This window comes from Capra hircus, chromosome 29, assembly GCF_001704415.2.
Source record: "Capra hircus breed San Clemente chromosome 29, ASM170441v1, whole genome shotgun sequence".
Lineage (NCBI taxonomy): Eukaryota > Metazoa > Chordata > Mammalia > Artiodactyla > Bovidae > Capra > Capra hircus.
The window spans coordinates 42,152,160-42,165,243 of NC_030836.1; the positions used below are offsets into that span (position 1 = coordinate 42,152,160).

At 46.5% G+C, this 13,084-nt stretch overlaps 1 protein-coding gene across 1 annotated transcript; it reads left to right on the forward strand.

Annotated features, from left to right (window-relative positions):
- Positions 679–9,813, forward strand: LOC108634204 (HRAS-like suppressor 3). Its single transcript, XM_018042753.1, has 4 exons — positions 679–694; positions 4,224–4,326; positions 9,444–9,712; positions 9,784–9,813. Exons 1-4 carry the CDS (start codon positions 686–688, stop codon positions 9,811–9,813), a joined length of 411 nt encoding a protein of 136 aa, XP_017898242.1. The 5' UTR covers positions 679–685.

Below are 13,084 nucleotides of genomic sequence, written 5' to 3' on the forward strand. Positions count from 1 at the left end.
CCATGGTGACCAGGCAGGCTGTCACTGGGGACACAGCACCAGCATGATGGAAAAGCCTAGCTCCTTAGTGGCCTCAATGAGCTACTGAAATGGATCTGAGCCGCCGGCCTCTGTCTTCCTGTTACAGAGTCAGTGGCTGCCCAGGCTGTCAAAACCTGTTTTAGTTAAGTTCTGCCTCTTGAAGCCAAACGCATCCTACAGGGGCATTGAGATCCTGGGTCCCACATGCCACGAGGCACCCACCTCCTGAAGGCTTGTCCTGTGGAGTTCAACACCCCATCTGGCCCACCCCATGGCTTCTGACCCAGTATTTCCTAGAGTCATTACAATGGCCTAGAAGGTGTACTAGGGGGTTGGCACCTCTGAGCCTCTACATGCCCCTCTTCCTGGAGTAGGAACGGCCATCAAGGATTCTGTTGGAAGAGACCTTGGGTTTCTCAAGCAAGGCCAGATGATAGCACCGGCCTCCTACTCTACTTCCAGGGGTCTTTAAAGTCCCAGCGATTTTATGTTTTGAGGTAGGTAATCATCGACCTTTCCACTTAAAGCAAACCATAGTCTCCCTTAAAAAAAAGTTTACAGCTCATATCTTTTTAAAAGAGAAGAAAAGCAGAAGTGAAATTCTTAGCTTTGACATAAAAGCTGGTGTGAGAGCGGCAAGATTGCAGTACTGCTCTGGCTTGCGATGGCTTCGGTAAGTTCCCTGAAACCCCCCACCACTGACTAAATGAGAGGGCAGCTCCCCTCCTGTAAAGGCCGGGTCTTGCTCTTCCCAGAGCCTGTCTGGAGAAGGCTTTCATAGGAAAATATATTGGTTGTTTAAAACTCCCTTTTCCTGCTGGAACCCTGAGGTCTTAGGGCAGAGTGAGATTCCTGTCTGCACCCAGCACAGTGGGGGGTAGGGACTTCCATGGGGAGGAGTGGTGGGTTGTTCTGGGGGCCGTGAGGAGGAGGCTGGGGTAGCAGCGGAGGGGGCAACCCTGGGACAAGGGAGATGAGTGCATCCCACCTCCTCTGCCTCCTCCGTCACCCAAGGCATCAGTCCTGCTGCAGAGAATGCACTTGCATTTCAGCGATCTGTTCCTGAAAAGCTCTCTCCCAAGCAGCCAGAGTTTCTGAATGAGAGAAGTTTCAGTGGGAGGGGCAGGCTCCTTTCCTAGAGTGGAGCTGGAAAGGAACAAGCCAGATTCCTGCCATTACTGAAAATCAACCAATGCAGGGAAGAGGTGTCATATTTCTCAAGAAATGCAGCATCAAGCCTCACTCTGAGCTACTCCGTGCCTGGCTCCTGCCCCATTTCCTTTCCAAGTAGAGACACAGCTGATGTTCTGCCTTTTCCCTGTCTGCTGTCACCACTACCCCGGCCGTGGTCTTAGACATCTGGGATTACTTAGGGATGGAGTGAACAGTCCATCTATATGTTCTCCAGATGGAGACAGGAAGTGGGGTGGGGGTGGGGGTTCAGGGATCAGAGGGAGTCATAGAGGCAGGGACGGGGCTGCCCCAGACCAAGTCAGTGGACGGGAGATGAGGAGGCAGCGAATTCAGTCAGGGACAACTTTTAGGGTCAGCCTTTTCAGTTGGACATGAACTTGAGAAAGAAAGGGGAGGTGAGATGAGTCCAAGTTTCTCTGTAGATAATTTTGCTGCTAGGTATATATATATATTTGCAACCTTGTTTCTCTGTATAGTTCTCCTTTCATTGGTATTTGCCTGGGACACAGTGAACTCCTTGAGTCTGTGTACCTACTGGCTGCTTATTACTTGACCCCATAGTACTCATGTCCAAAATGTCTCTTTTTCTAATCCATAAGCTCCTTGAGGCCTGGGTCTCTGCTTTGCCTTTACATCCTGGATTATTCATAGAAAAGCTCAGTTAAATTCCCCTTTGGGGATTCTTGTGCTCAGTCCCTCAGTCATGTCTGACTCTTTGCAACCCCATGAGCAGTAGCCTGCCAGATTTCTCTGTCCATAGGATTCTCCAGGCAAAAATACTGGAGTGAGTTGCCACTTCCTTCTCCATTGGGGATACCTGATGACTTCCTAACTCTTACCCAACAATTAATGTACTTTTTTTTTTTCTATCCTGGAAAACAAATGAGGTTCATAAATTGTGACCATTGTCCAGTGTTCTGAAATCAGTTCTCAGTAAGATCTGGGTGACTTCTTCTAGGAAGATAAATTATAGTTACTGCAATAAGATAGCATATTTTGTCTGTAAAATTCCAGAAAAAAAGATATTTGTCCTGCCACATGGGATGCTTCTTGGCAGTTTTAGTGCTTCTATAAATAGAAATGAGCTTCCCTTGACCCTGCTTCACAGCCACTAGAGACTGGTGATGAGCTATTCCCACTGCCCTACACTGCTATCCTAGGGGAGGCCATACACGGGGGAGTCCACACTCCCTACTCATCTTTGGTGGAGTCTCTCAGTCAGGCCAGAGTTTGGAGGTGGGATGTGGGCAGGCCCCTATGGGTCTGTCCCCAAAGAGCAAGGGGAGAGCGGAAAAGGACAGAGGGCTGGAACAACCTTTGAGGAGCTCTGTCTCCAGGTGTCCCAAAGAGATTTATGGTTGGTTTAGACGAGGGAAGTCCAGATCAGAGTGCCCCCACCAGTAGCTCTTACCACAGTGTCTAGTACTGGGACCTCAGTACGTTGAATGACGGTGATCTTGAAGCTCTCCTGACTGTTCTCAGGCTCTGGGCCACTGCTCTCTTCACAGGGTGGGGCTCTGAGGAGCGTTTCCCACTTCCCTTGGAGTGGGAAGGCCTTCCCACCTTCCCCTTCAGAGGCATGCACACCCTCACTCCCATACACGCCCAATGTGATGTAATGAGAAATGTATATTTAGTCTTGGTCCTGGGTTCCTGCCACAGAGCTTCTAAAACCTGAGTAATTTCCTGAGCAGTGGGGGAGGGAGGAATGCATTTCATCATTCAGAAGAAGCCCATTTCAACTGACCAGGTGATCAAAGAGCTGGAAATTGCATTAATCACCAACGGCCAATGATCTCATCATCTGAGCCTACATAATAAAGCCTCCATAAAACTGCTAAGCTGGGGTTTTGGCGAGAGCATGGAGGTGCTGGAGAGCAGAGTTCCTTGAAGTGGGCAAGGATGCTCTGAATCCCCCCTGCCCCACAGTTTGCCCTCTGAGTTCCTGAGTTGCATATTTTCTAGTAAATGGGTGTTCTAGCAAGTAAACTGTTCTCCTGAGTTCTATGAGCTGTTCCAGCAAACCACTGAATCCAAGGAAGGTGGCTGTGGGAACCATCAATTTACAGCCAGTTGTTCAGAGCACAGGTAACAACTTCAACTTGCACCTGGCATCTGAAGTTCACTCTCCTGGAACTAAGCCTGTGGGGTCTGCACTGACTTTGGGCCGTGAGTGTCAGAACTGAGTTAAACTGTGGGACACCCAGTCAGTGTGCACTGAGGATTGAACTGCTTAGTGTGGGAAACCCACACATCCGGGTCAGAAGTAGAGGAGTGAGCACAGTGCAGAGAGAGTTTTCTTTGCTTGTCACACACACGTGCACGCACTCTCACCCTCAGGAGGAGCACCCAGGGGGACATGACTGCCAGAGGCTGACTCCACCTGTCTGCCAGGCTCTGGATCAGGTAGCGGAGTGTCTGTGGAATACCGTCCCCCCAGATTTGACAGCCTCTGCAGGGCTCCTGGGTGGGCAGTAGTCAGATAACCCGTGTGCTTGCCTAACAGTCTCTGTGGTGGTCAAGACGATGGCCTTGGAATCAGGCGGCCTAGCGCTGAGAACTGGTCACATCACTCAGGGGCCGGGTGGTTTTGCAAAATCTCCTCTCCATCTCTGAGCCTTGATTTCCTCTTTCATCACACGGGGTTCACAACAGTGCCCACCTCATAGGCAGGTTGTGTGAATTTATTGAACTATTCCTGTACAACTGGTCAGCAGAGTCCTTGGCTCAGAGAAAGCATTCAGTAAATAATATACTACAAAGAGTAACAATAAGGTAGACGTCCTAGCAAGGTGTGCACTTTGCAAGTAGTAACGACAGGTGGGCAGGCCCATAGTCCCTGGCAGACGCGTGAAGTGGGCTGGGCACTGGCATGGCCAGGCGGGCTCGGGAGGACATCTTGGAGAGCTGTGAGATGAAGGCCGCTGGGCTGCTCCCTCTGGGCTGAGCCCTACCCTTGGTCCCCAGCTCTCCCATCACCTCTAACAGCCTTCTTCTTGGTTTTGCAGCCCGAGCCCAGGCTTGGAGACCTCATCGAGATTTTCCGCCCTTTCTACAGACACTGGGCTGTCTACGTTGGTGGCGGATATGTGGTACACGTGGTACCCTCAAGTAAGGGCACCCAGGGCCTCCATGGTGCTGAGGCAGGAAGCAGAAGGGATGGGGGAGCTGTGGGTAACCGGGATCCCCAACATTCTTCTTGCTCCCCAACTGGCAGTTGTTTCCTGAGTGTTACAAGAAGACATCTTGGTGTAGGGCCATGGTTTTCAAACTCTGCTCCTTGGAACCCAAGGGGTATGCAGACATTGAGGTGGGATTCCAACGGGGCAGTTCTACTGTAATGCATTTTATATATTATGACCTAGTATAAAACACATTCAACTTTTAAGTTGAATCTTAATTAAATAAATCACTTGGAAAGAGCACAGGTGTTTGGGCAGCAGAGGTGATGGTGGATCCAGTTTCATTATTCACCCTCAGTTTCCTCATCTGTAAACTGAGGCTGAGAATTCTTAACTTGGGGTATTGTTGTGAGGATTCCCCCACTTACTTTTTCTACATTATTTAACTGTGGACAAACTTAAATGCAGTAAAATGCACAATATATTCAAGTGTATAGTCAATGAATTTTTTAAAAATGTATCCATCCATGTGACGATGAACAGATCAAGGCCTGGAACATTTCCACGGCCCTTAAGAGCCCCTCATGCCTCTTCAGGACCCTCTCTCCCTCCTGAGAGGAAGCCACTCCTCTAGGTCCTCCTGCTTTCTTTGCCTGCTCTGGAACTTCAGGGCAACTCTTGTCTCCAGCTCTTTCACTGGCCCCGTGAAGTCCCCCATGCTGTCCTTACTTCTCCATTGCTGTGTGTCCTCGGACAATGGGAATCCCTCAATTTGTTAACCCCTCTTCTGCTGGTTGGCATTGGATGTTTCCAGGTGTAGGCTGCTCTGCGTGCAGCTGCTGTGGACATTCTTGGGTGTGTCTTCTGCTGACCTAGGATGGTAGCAAAATCAGAGACCTCAGGCTGCATTTACAGAAAAATCAAAGTAACCAGGGTAGAAGTCACCATCCCCACCCTGATCAACCAAACCACCAATCTCGACATCCACAGAATCTGCCCTTGCCCTTATTTATAAAGCCAGCCCCTGGGTTGGACTAGGGCCCTGGACTCTTCCTCTTACTTTCATAAGCATTTTGACCTCAAATTACCCCCTGCCTTCTGTGTTGTTCCTCTTGGCTTTGAAACCACTGAAATATCTCTCACTGTTAAACAAAGACCTCCTTGACCACACATCCTCTCTAACTTCCCATGCGGTAGATCTCTTGTCTGCCATGACCATTGCTGGCTCCTCACTTCCCATCCTCTCTTCTGTTCCACCAGGGGGTATTTACCCCCCTCCTGGAGCAGCTCTTATCAAGGCTTCATCAGTTTCCTGGTTCCGGCCTCCTTGCTTCTCTGCAGCATTTCGTACGAGTGACCTCTCTCTATGCGTACCCTGGTACTGCCTTTCTTCCTTTCCCACTGGGCCCTTCCTTGTGGCCTCCTGTGGGAGGGGGCTGGGTGGCTTCCTCCTCTCTCCCATATCTCTCATTTTCACTCCTCCCTCACCTGTTACTTGGATTCTAATACCTTCTATTTGTTGATGTCTCGCTAAGACCGCAACCTTAACTTAGCCTTGATCCTGCTCAGCTTCAGACTTGTATACCCTCTTGACTACTTGGCATCTTCACTTAGGTGTCTAACTGGCATGTTGAACTTGACACTCCTCAGATGGAGTGCTCCAGACGACAACAACATTCAGAGCTAAGACCAAAAGTCTACACATCATCCTTGATCCTTTTCACCCTCTATCTAATCCATCAGGAAATCCTATTGGCTTTATCTCCAAAGCAGACCTGCAATCTGATCATTTCTCAGCATCTCCACTGATGTGCCTGGCGTAAGATACCGTGCTCTCTCACCTGATGCTACTGCAGTTCTGCTTGGTCTCTCTGCCTCTTGTCCACGATTGTCAGTCCTTCCTTCACTGGGCAGCCAGCATGATCGTTCTAACATATAAATCTGATTATGTCACTCCTCTCCTTAACATTTCAACTGGCATTCCATCACGTATAGAAAAAGTTTCAAATCTGTGCTGTGGCCTCTGAGCCTGGCATGGTCTGGCCCAGGCTGCCTATCTGATCTTCCTCTTCTCTCCTCTTGGGTCTCCGGACCTCACTGGCCTCCTTGCATCCTTCATTCCTGAGGTCCTTGCTTTTGTCTCCCTTCTGCTTGTGATGCTCTTTCCTGGCTCTCAGCACAGCTGCCTCCCCTTCATCATTCAAGTCTCAACTCAAATGGCCATTCTTGGGCATGGCCCTCCCCAGCCTGAGTGAGGGCAGCCTTCCCTGGTCATCCTCTCCTATGTGACTTCACTTAATCTTCCCCACAGCCTTTTCAAAATCTAAAAGTTTTTTTTTTTTTCTATTTGTTCACTGTCAGTGTCCTTTCACTAGAGTGTATACTAGTCGAGGGCAGGTACGCTGTCAAGTTCATGGAGGGCTTCAGCACCTTAGACAAGGCCTGGCACATAGTAGGGCCTCAGTATTGACTGACCGTGCTGAGTGGTGTAAATACTGGACAAGAGACAGGAAAGGCATGACAGAGGTCTTGGTGGACAGTGTGACACCCGTCACTGGGTGAGCAATGCTCCTTAAAGGGAAAGTATGTTTCTAACTACATCTTCTCATTGGAGCTTCACAGGAATCTTGTGAAATAGGTGAGGCAAGGGGGACTGACCTCATACTACTGAAAAAGTGGTGGAAGTTAAAGCTGGAAGGAAACTTAGAGAACAACCCAGTACTAATGAGAGTGAACACTTGCTGGGCACTAACCCTGTTCCAGGCACTGGGGGAGGCACCTTACCTAATCTGTTTCTTAAATCCTTGCAGCTCCTCGTCCACAGCTGTAGGCACAGGTGGAAATTATTGGACCTGTTCTACAAGGAATTGGGGACTCAGAGAAGTTAAGCAACTTGTCCACAGTCATATAGCAGAAAGTCGCAGTGGTGGGACTCAAACCCTGGCTCTGACCCTATCTCCTGCCTTTAAAACTGATGCTCTGCTGTGAAGTCTGAGGTTCCCCAAATTTCAGTCATTGATTATTTGCCATATTCATCTGCCCTTTCTCCATTGTTTAATTGGTGTTTTCTTTAATGTTGTTGTTCAGTTGCTCAGTCATGTCCAACTGATTGTGACCCCATGGACTGAAGCATACAAGGCTTCCCTGTCCTTCACCAACTCCCAGAGTTGGCTCAAACTCATGTCCATTGAGTCCGTAATATCATCCCTCATCTGTCATCCCCTTCTCCTGCCTTCAGTCTTCCCCAGCATCAGGGTCTATTCCAATGAGTCAGATCTTTGAGCCAGGTGGCCAAAATGTTGGAGCTTCAGCTTTAACATCAGTCCTTCCAGTGAATATTCAGGATTGATTTCCTTTAGGATTGACTGCTTTCATCTCCTTGCAGTCCAGGGAATTCTCAAGAATCTTCTCCAACACCGAGTGCCAAAGCATCAATTCTTTGGCGCTCAGCCTTTTTTATTGTCCAGCTCTCACATCCATACATGACTACATGGACCTTTGTCAGTAAAGTAATGTCTCTGCTTTTTAGTATGCTGTCTAGGTTTGTCCTAGCTTTTCTTCCAAAGAGCAACCATCTTTTAATTTCATGGCTGCAGTCACCGTCCACAGTGATTTTGGAGCCCAAGAAAACAGTCTCTCACTACTAACTTTAAAAGCAAAAATAATTCTTTTAAAAGGAGCCTTAAATTCCTAAATTGATGTGTGTTCATGAATCCATATTAGTTTCTATTTGTGATTCCCAGCTTTGGCTCACTTAAGTTAAGTGACATGTCAAGACCATGCAGTGATGGAACCACAATCAGCACCCATTGCTTCTGCCTCTGAGCCTGTATACACTCTCACCAGGATGACACCCAGCATGTGGAGTGTAAGGAAGCCCTCACTGTTGGGTATTCACTCTGAACTTGCACCTCTGGAGCTGGAACCTCCTGAAATTCTGTGCCCCAGGCACCTTGCTTGCTTCTCCCCAGTCCCAGCCTCCAACCTGCCCACCGAGGGTCTGAAGGTAGATGGGTCTCCAGAGCTCCCCTGATCCAGTCCCCACACTGATCCTTTCAATAGACTTGGGGCTCAAACACAGCATCATCTTCTATTTACCTCACTGAATCCATTAAGCACCTCCTGCCCTACTAGGAGGAAATCTGAATTCCTTGATTTTCTAAACCTCAGAGTTGTTCTCAGGGCAGAGGGGTTCAGTCCTCTTTGGAATGCCAAGGAGAACAGGACCTGCACTCTGATCAGGCCCTCTGGACATTGCTTGTTGCTGTCATGTGGCGTCACAATGCAAGATGGGTCCTGCCCCGTGTAATGGGATACTTCCCCTCCTGGGAGAGACCTGGGGGTTCCTGATCATGGCAGGGCCACAGAGGCTCTCTGAGGGACATGAATCTCCTCTGTGATGTTCCCTAGAGTCCACCTCTTTAATGCCAGCCCAGTTTTCAGTCATCATACCCTCCCTACATGATATAAGCTGGTGACCTCAACAGGGATATCTCTGTAGGCACCACCTTTTGCTCCAAACCATCCTGGCCCCTGTATTGACCCCAAATCCCTTTCTTAAGGCAGTTTTGTTTCAGGAAGTCTGTTGCCCCATCCAGACCCTCAGCACTGACCAGGGCTGTGCGAATGTACCCTTCCTTGACCTCCCTGGTGTCACTCCTCTGGGAACAGCTGTGGGGTATTGGTCCCTTTGTTCCCAGAAGGATGGAATTCCCTTCTGCAAATCCATTCAACTTTTCTGCAGTAATCAGCTTTGTGTGTGTCAGGGAAGTGGAGCCTTGGCAGGATCACAAACAATTTACACTCTATTCCCCTAGGGAAGTGGGTGTGCTCAGGGCCCATACTGCACAATCAAGAGGGCCACTGAAGTGTCACAGGGTGTACAAGGCCAGCTTCTCTACGTTAAAGAAAAAAATCACAGCAAATAATAGGATTTTACTCCTCCTTATTTCAGATAAGAAAACCAGGGACCAGAGACCACAAGGGTCTTATCCAAGGCCACACAGCTCTGACCCTGACTCATCTGCTCATCCCTTTGTGGATGTGGTGGATGCTAGGCTGGGGGCCTGCCCAGGACCAATCGTGTTCCTCATCCTGAATCCACAGGCGGAATCTCGGGAGCTGGTGGGTCCAGTATCGTGTCTTCAGCACTCGACAGGGCCATAGTAAAGAAAGAGCAGCTGTGTGACGTGGTTGGGAAAGATCGATACAAGGTCAACAACAAGCACGATGATGAGTACAACCCATTCCCTCCCAGCAACATCGTCCAGCAGGCAGAAGAGTTGGTGGGCCGGGAGTTGTGGTACAGTCTGATCTGCAAGAACTGCGAGCATTTCGTCAATGAGCTGCGCTACGGGGTCTCCCGCAGCGACCAGGTGGGTCCTCAGTGTGTCCCTAGCTCCATGGCCTCTTAGTTTCTTATTTCTCTGCTGTTTCTCTTACTCAGGTAGGCCACATCCCCCAGAAGTTGCCTTAAAATATATAGGATAATGGTGACAACAGTTAACTCTACATACCAGGCTCTAACTTGAATTGGTTGCTGTATGAGTTTCTCTGGCTGCTGTAACAGATGGCCAAATGCTGTAACTAAATTGTGTCTGACTCTTTTCCGACACCATGGACTTTTGCCCTCCAGGCTCCTCTGCCCGTGGGATTTCCCAGGCAAGAATACTGGAGGGGGTTCCATTTCCTTCTCCAGAGGATCTTCCCAATCCAGGGACCAAACCCATGTCTCCTGCTTTGGGAGGTGGATTCTTTACCAATGAATTACCTGGGAAGCCCTGTCTTGGTTTATGCATTTCTTGTGGTGGAAAATTCTTCAGCAGCTTCCTAAAAAAGGATGCATGGAAAGAGAATCTTTTTGAGATCTTGTATGTCTGAATTATTTTTCAATTTACCCTCCCACTTGAATTATTTTTTTAATATAAATTTATTTATTTTAATTGGAGGTTAGTTACTTTACAATATTGTATTTGTTTTGCCATACATCAACATGAATCACCACGGATATACACGTTTCCCATCCTGAACCTCCGCCCACCTCCCTCCCGGTACCAATCCTCTTGGTCATCCGAGTGCACCAGCCCGAAGCATCCAGTATCATGCATCGAAACTGGACTGGCGATTCGTTTCATATATGATATTATACATGTTTCAATGCTGTTCTCCCAAATCATCCCACCCTCTCCCTCTCCCACAGAGTCCAAAAGACTGTTCTATGCATCTGTGTCTCTTTTGCTGTCTCATATACAGGGTTATCGTTACCATCTTTCTGAATTCCATAGATATGCATTAGTATACTGTACTGGTGTTTTTCTTTCTGGCTTACTTCACTCTGTATAATAGGCTCCAGTTTCATCCACCTCATTAGAACTGATTCAAATGTATTCTTTTTAATGGCTGAGTAATACACCATTGTGTATATGTACCACTGCTTTCTTATACATTCATCTGCTGATGGACATCTAGGTTGCTTCCATGTCCTGGCTATTATAAACATGCTGCAATGAACATTGGGGTACACGTGTCTCTTTCAGTTCTGGTTTCCTCGTTGTGTAGACCCAGCAGTGGGATTGCTGGGTCATAAGGCACTTCTATTTCCAGTATTTTAAGGAATCTCCACACTGTTCTCCATAGTGGCTGTACTAGTTTACATGCCCACCAACAGGGTAAGAGGGTTCCATTTTCTCCACACCCTCTCCAGCATTTATTGCTTGTAGACTTTTGCATTGCAGCCATTCTGACTGGCGTGAAATGGTACCTCATTGTGGTTTTGATTTGCATTTCTCTGATAATGAGTGATGTTGAGCATCTTTTCATGTGTTTGTTAGCAATCTGTATGTCTTTTTTGGAGAAATATCTGTTTAGTTCTTTGGCCCGTTTTTTGATTGGGTCGTTTATTTTTCTGGAATTGAGCTGCATAAGTTGCTTGCATATTTTTGAGATTAGTTGTTTGTCAGTTGCTTCATTTGCTATTATTTTCTCCCATTCTGAAGGCTGTCTTTTCACCTTGCTTATAGTTTCCTTTGTTGTGCAGGAGTATTTAGTTTTAATTAGGTCCCATTTGTTTATTTTTGCTTTTATTTCCAATATTCTGGGAGGTGAGTCATAGAGGATCCTGCTGTGATTTATGTCGGAGAGTGTTTTGCCTATTTTCTTCTCTAGGAGTTTTATAGTTTCTGGTCTTACACTTAGATCTTTAATCCGTTTTGAGTTTATTTTTGTGTATGGTGTTAGAAAGTGTTCTAGTTTCATTCTTTTACAAGTGGTTGACCAGTTTTCCCAGCACCTCTTGTTAAAGAGATTGTCTTTACTCCATTGTATATTCTTGCCTCCTTTGTCAAAGATAAGGTGTCGCTAGGTGTTTGGATTAACTCTGGGCTTTCTATTTTGTTTCATTGATTTATATTTCTGTCTTTGTGCCAGTACCGTACTGTCTTGATGACTGTGGCTTTGTAGTAGAGCCTGAAGTCAGGCAGGGTGATGCCTCCAGTTCCATTCTTCTTTCTCAAGATTGCTTTGGCTATTCGAGGCTATTTGTATTTCCATACAAATTGTGAAATTACTGTTCTAGCTCTGTGAAAAATACTGCTGGTAGCTTGATAGGGATTGCATTGAATCTGTAGATTGCTTTGGGTATTATACTCATTTTCACTATATTGATTCTTCTGTTCCATGAACACGGTATAGTTCTCCATCTATTAGTGTCCTCTTTGATTTCTTTCACCAGTGTTTCTATTTATAGGTCTTTAGTTTCTTTAGGTAGATATATTCCCAAGTATTTTATTCTTTTCGTTGCAATAGTGAATGGAATTGTTTCCTTAATTTCTTTCTATTTTCTCATTATTAGTGTATAGGAATGCAAGGGATTTCTGTGTGTTGATTTTATATCCTGCAACTTTACTATATTCATTGATTAGCTCTAGTAAGTTTCTGGTAGAGTCTTTAGGGTTTTCTATGTAGAGGATCATGTCATCTGCAAACAGGGAGAGTTTTACGTCTTCTTTTCCAATTTGGATTCCTTTCATTTCCTTTTTTGCTCTGATTGCTGTGGCCAAAACTTCCAAAACTATGTTGAAGAGTAGTGGGTAAAGAGGGCACCGTTGTCTTGTTCCTGACTTTAGGGGAAATGCTTTCAGTTTTTCATCATTGAGGATAATGTTGCTGTGGGTTTGTCATATATAGCTTTTACTATGTTGAGGTATTTTCCTTCTATTCCTGCTTTCTGGAGAGTTTTTTTTTTTTATCATAGCTGGATGTTGAATTTAGTTAAAGTCTTCTGCATCTGTTGAGACAATAATATGGCTTTTATTTTTCAGTTTGTTAATGTGGTGTATTACATTGGTTGATTGGCAGATGTTGAAGAATCCTTGCATCCCTGGGATAAAGCCCGCTTGGTCATGGTGTATGATCTTTTTAATGTGTTGTTGGATTCTGATTGCTAGAATCTAGTTGAGGATGTTTGCATCTATGTTCATCAATAATATTGGCCTGTAGTTTTCTTTTTTTGTAGTATCTTTGTCAGGTTTTGGTATTAGGGTGATGGTGGCCTCATAGAATGAGTTTGGAAGTTTATCTTCCTCTGCAACTTTCTGGAAGAGTTTGAGTAGGATAGGTGTTAGCTCTTCTCTAAATTTTTGGTAGAATTTTGCTGTGAAGCCGTCTGGACCTGGGCTTTTGTTTGCTGGAAGATTTCTGATTACAGTTTCAATTTCCATGCTTGTGATGGGTCTGTTAAGATTTTCTAT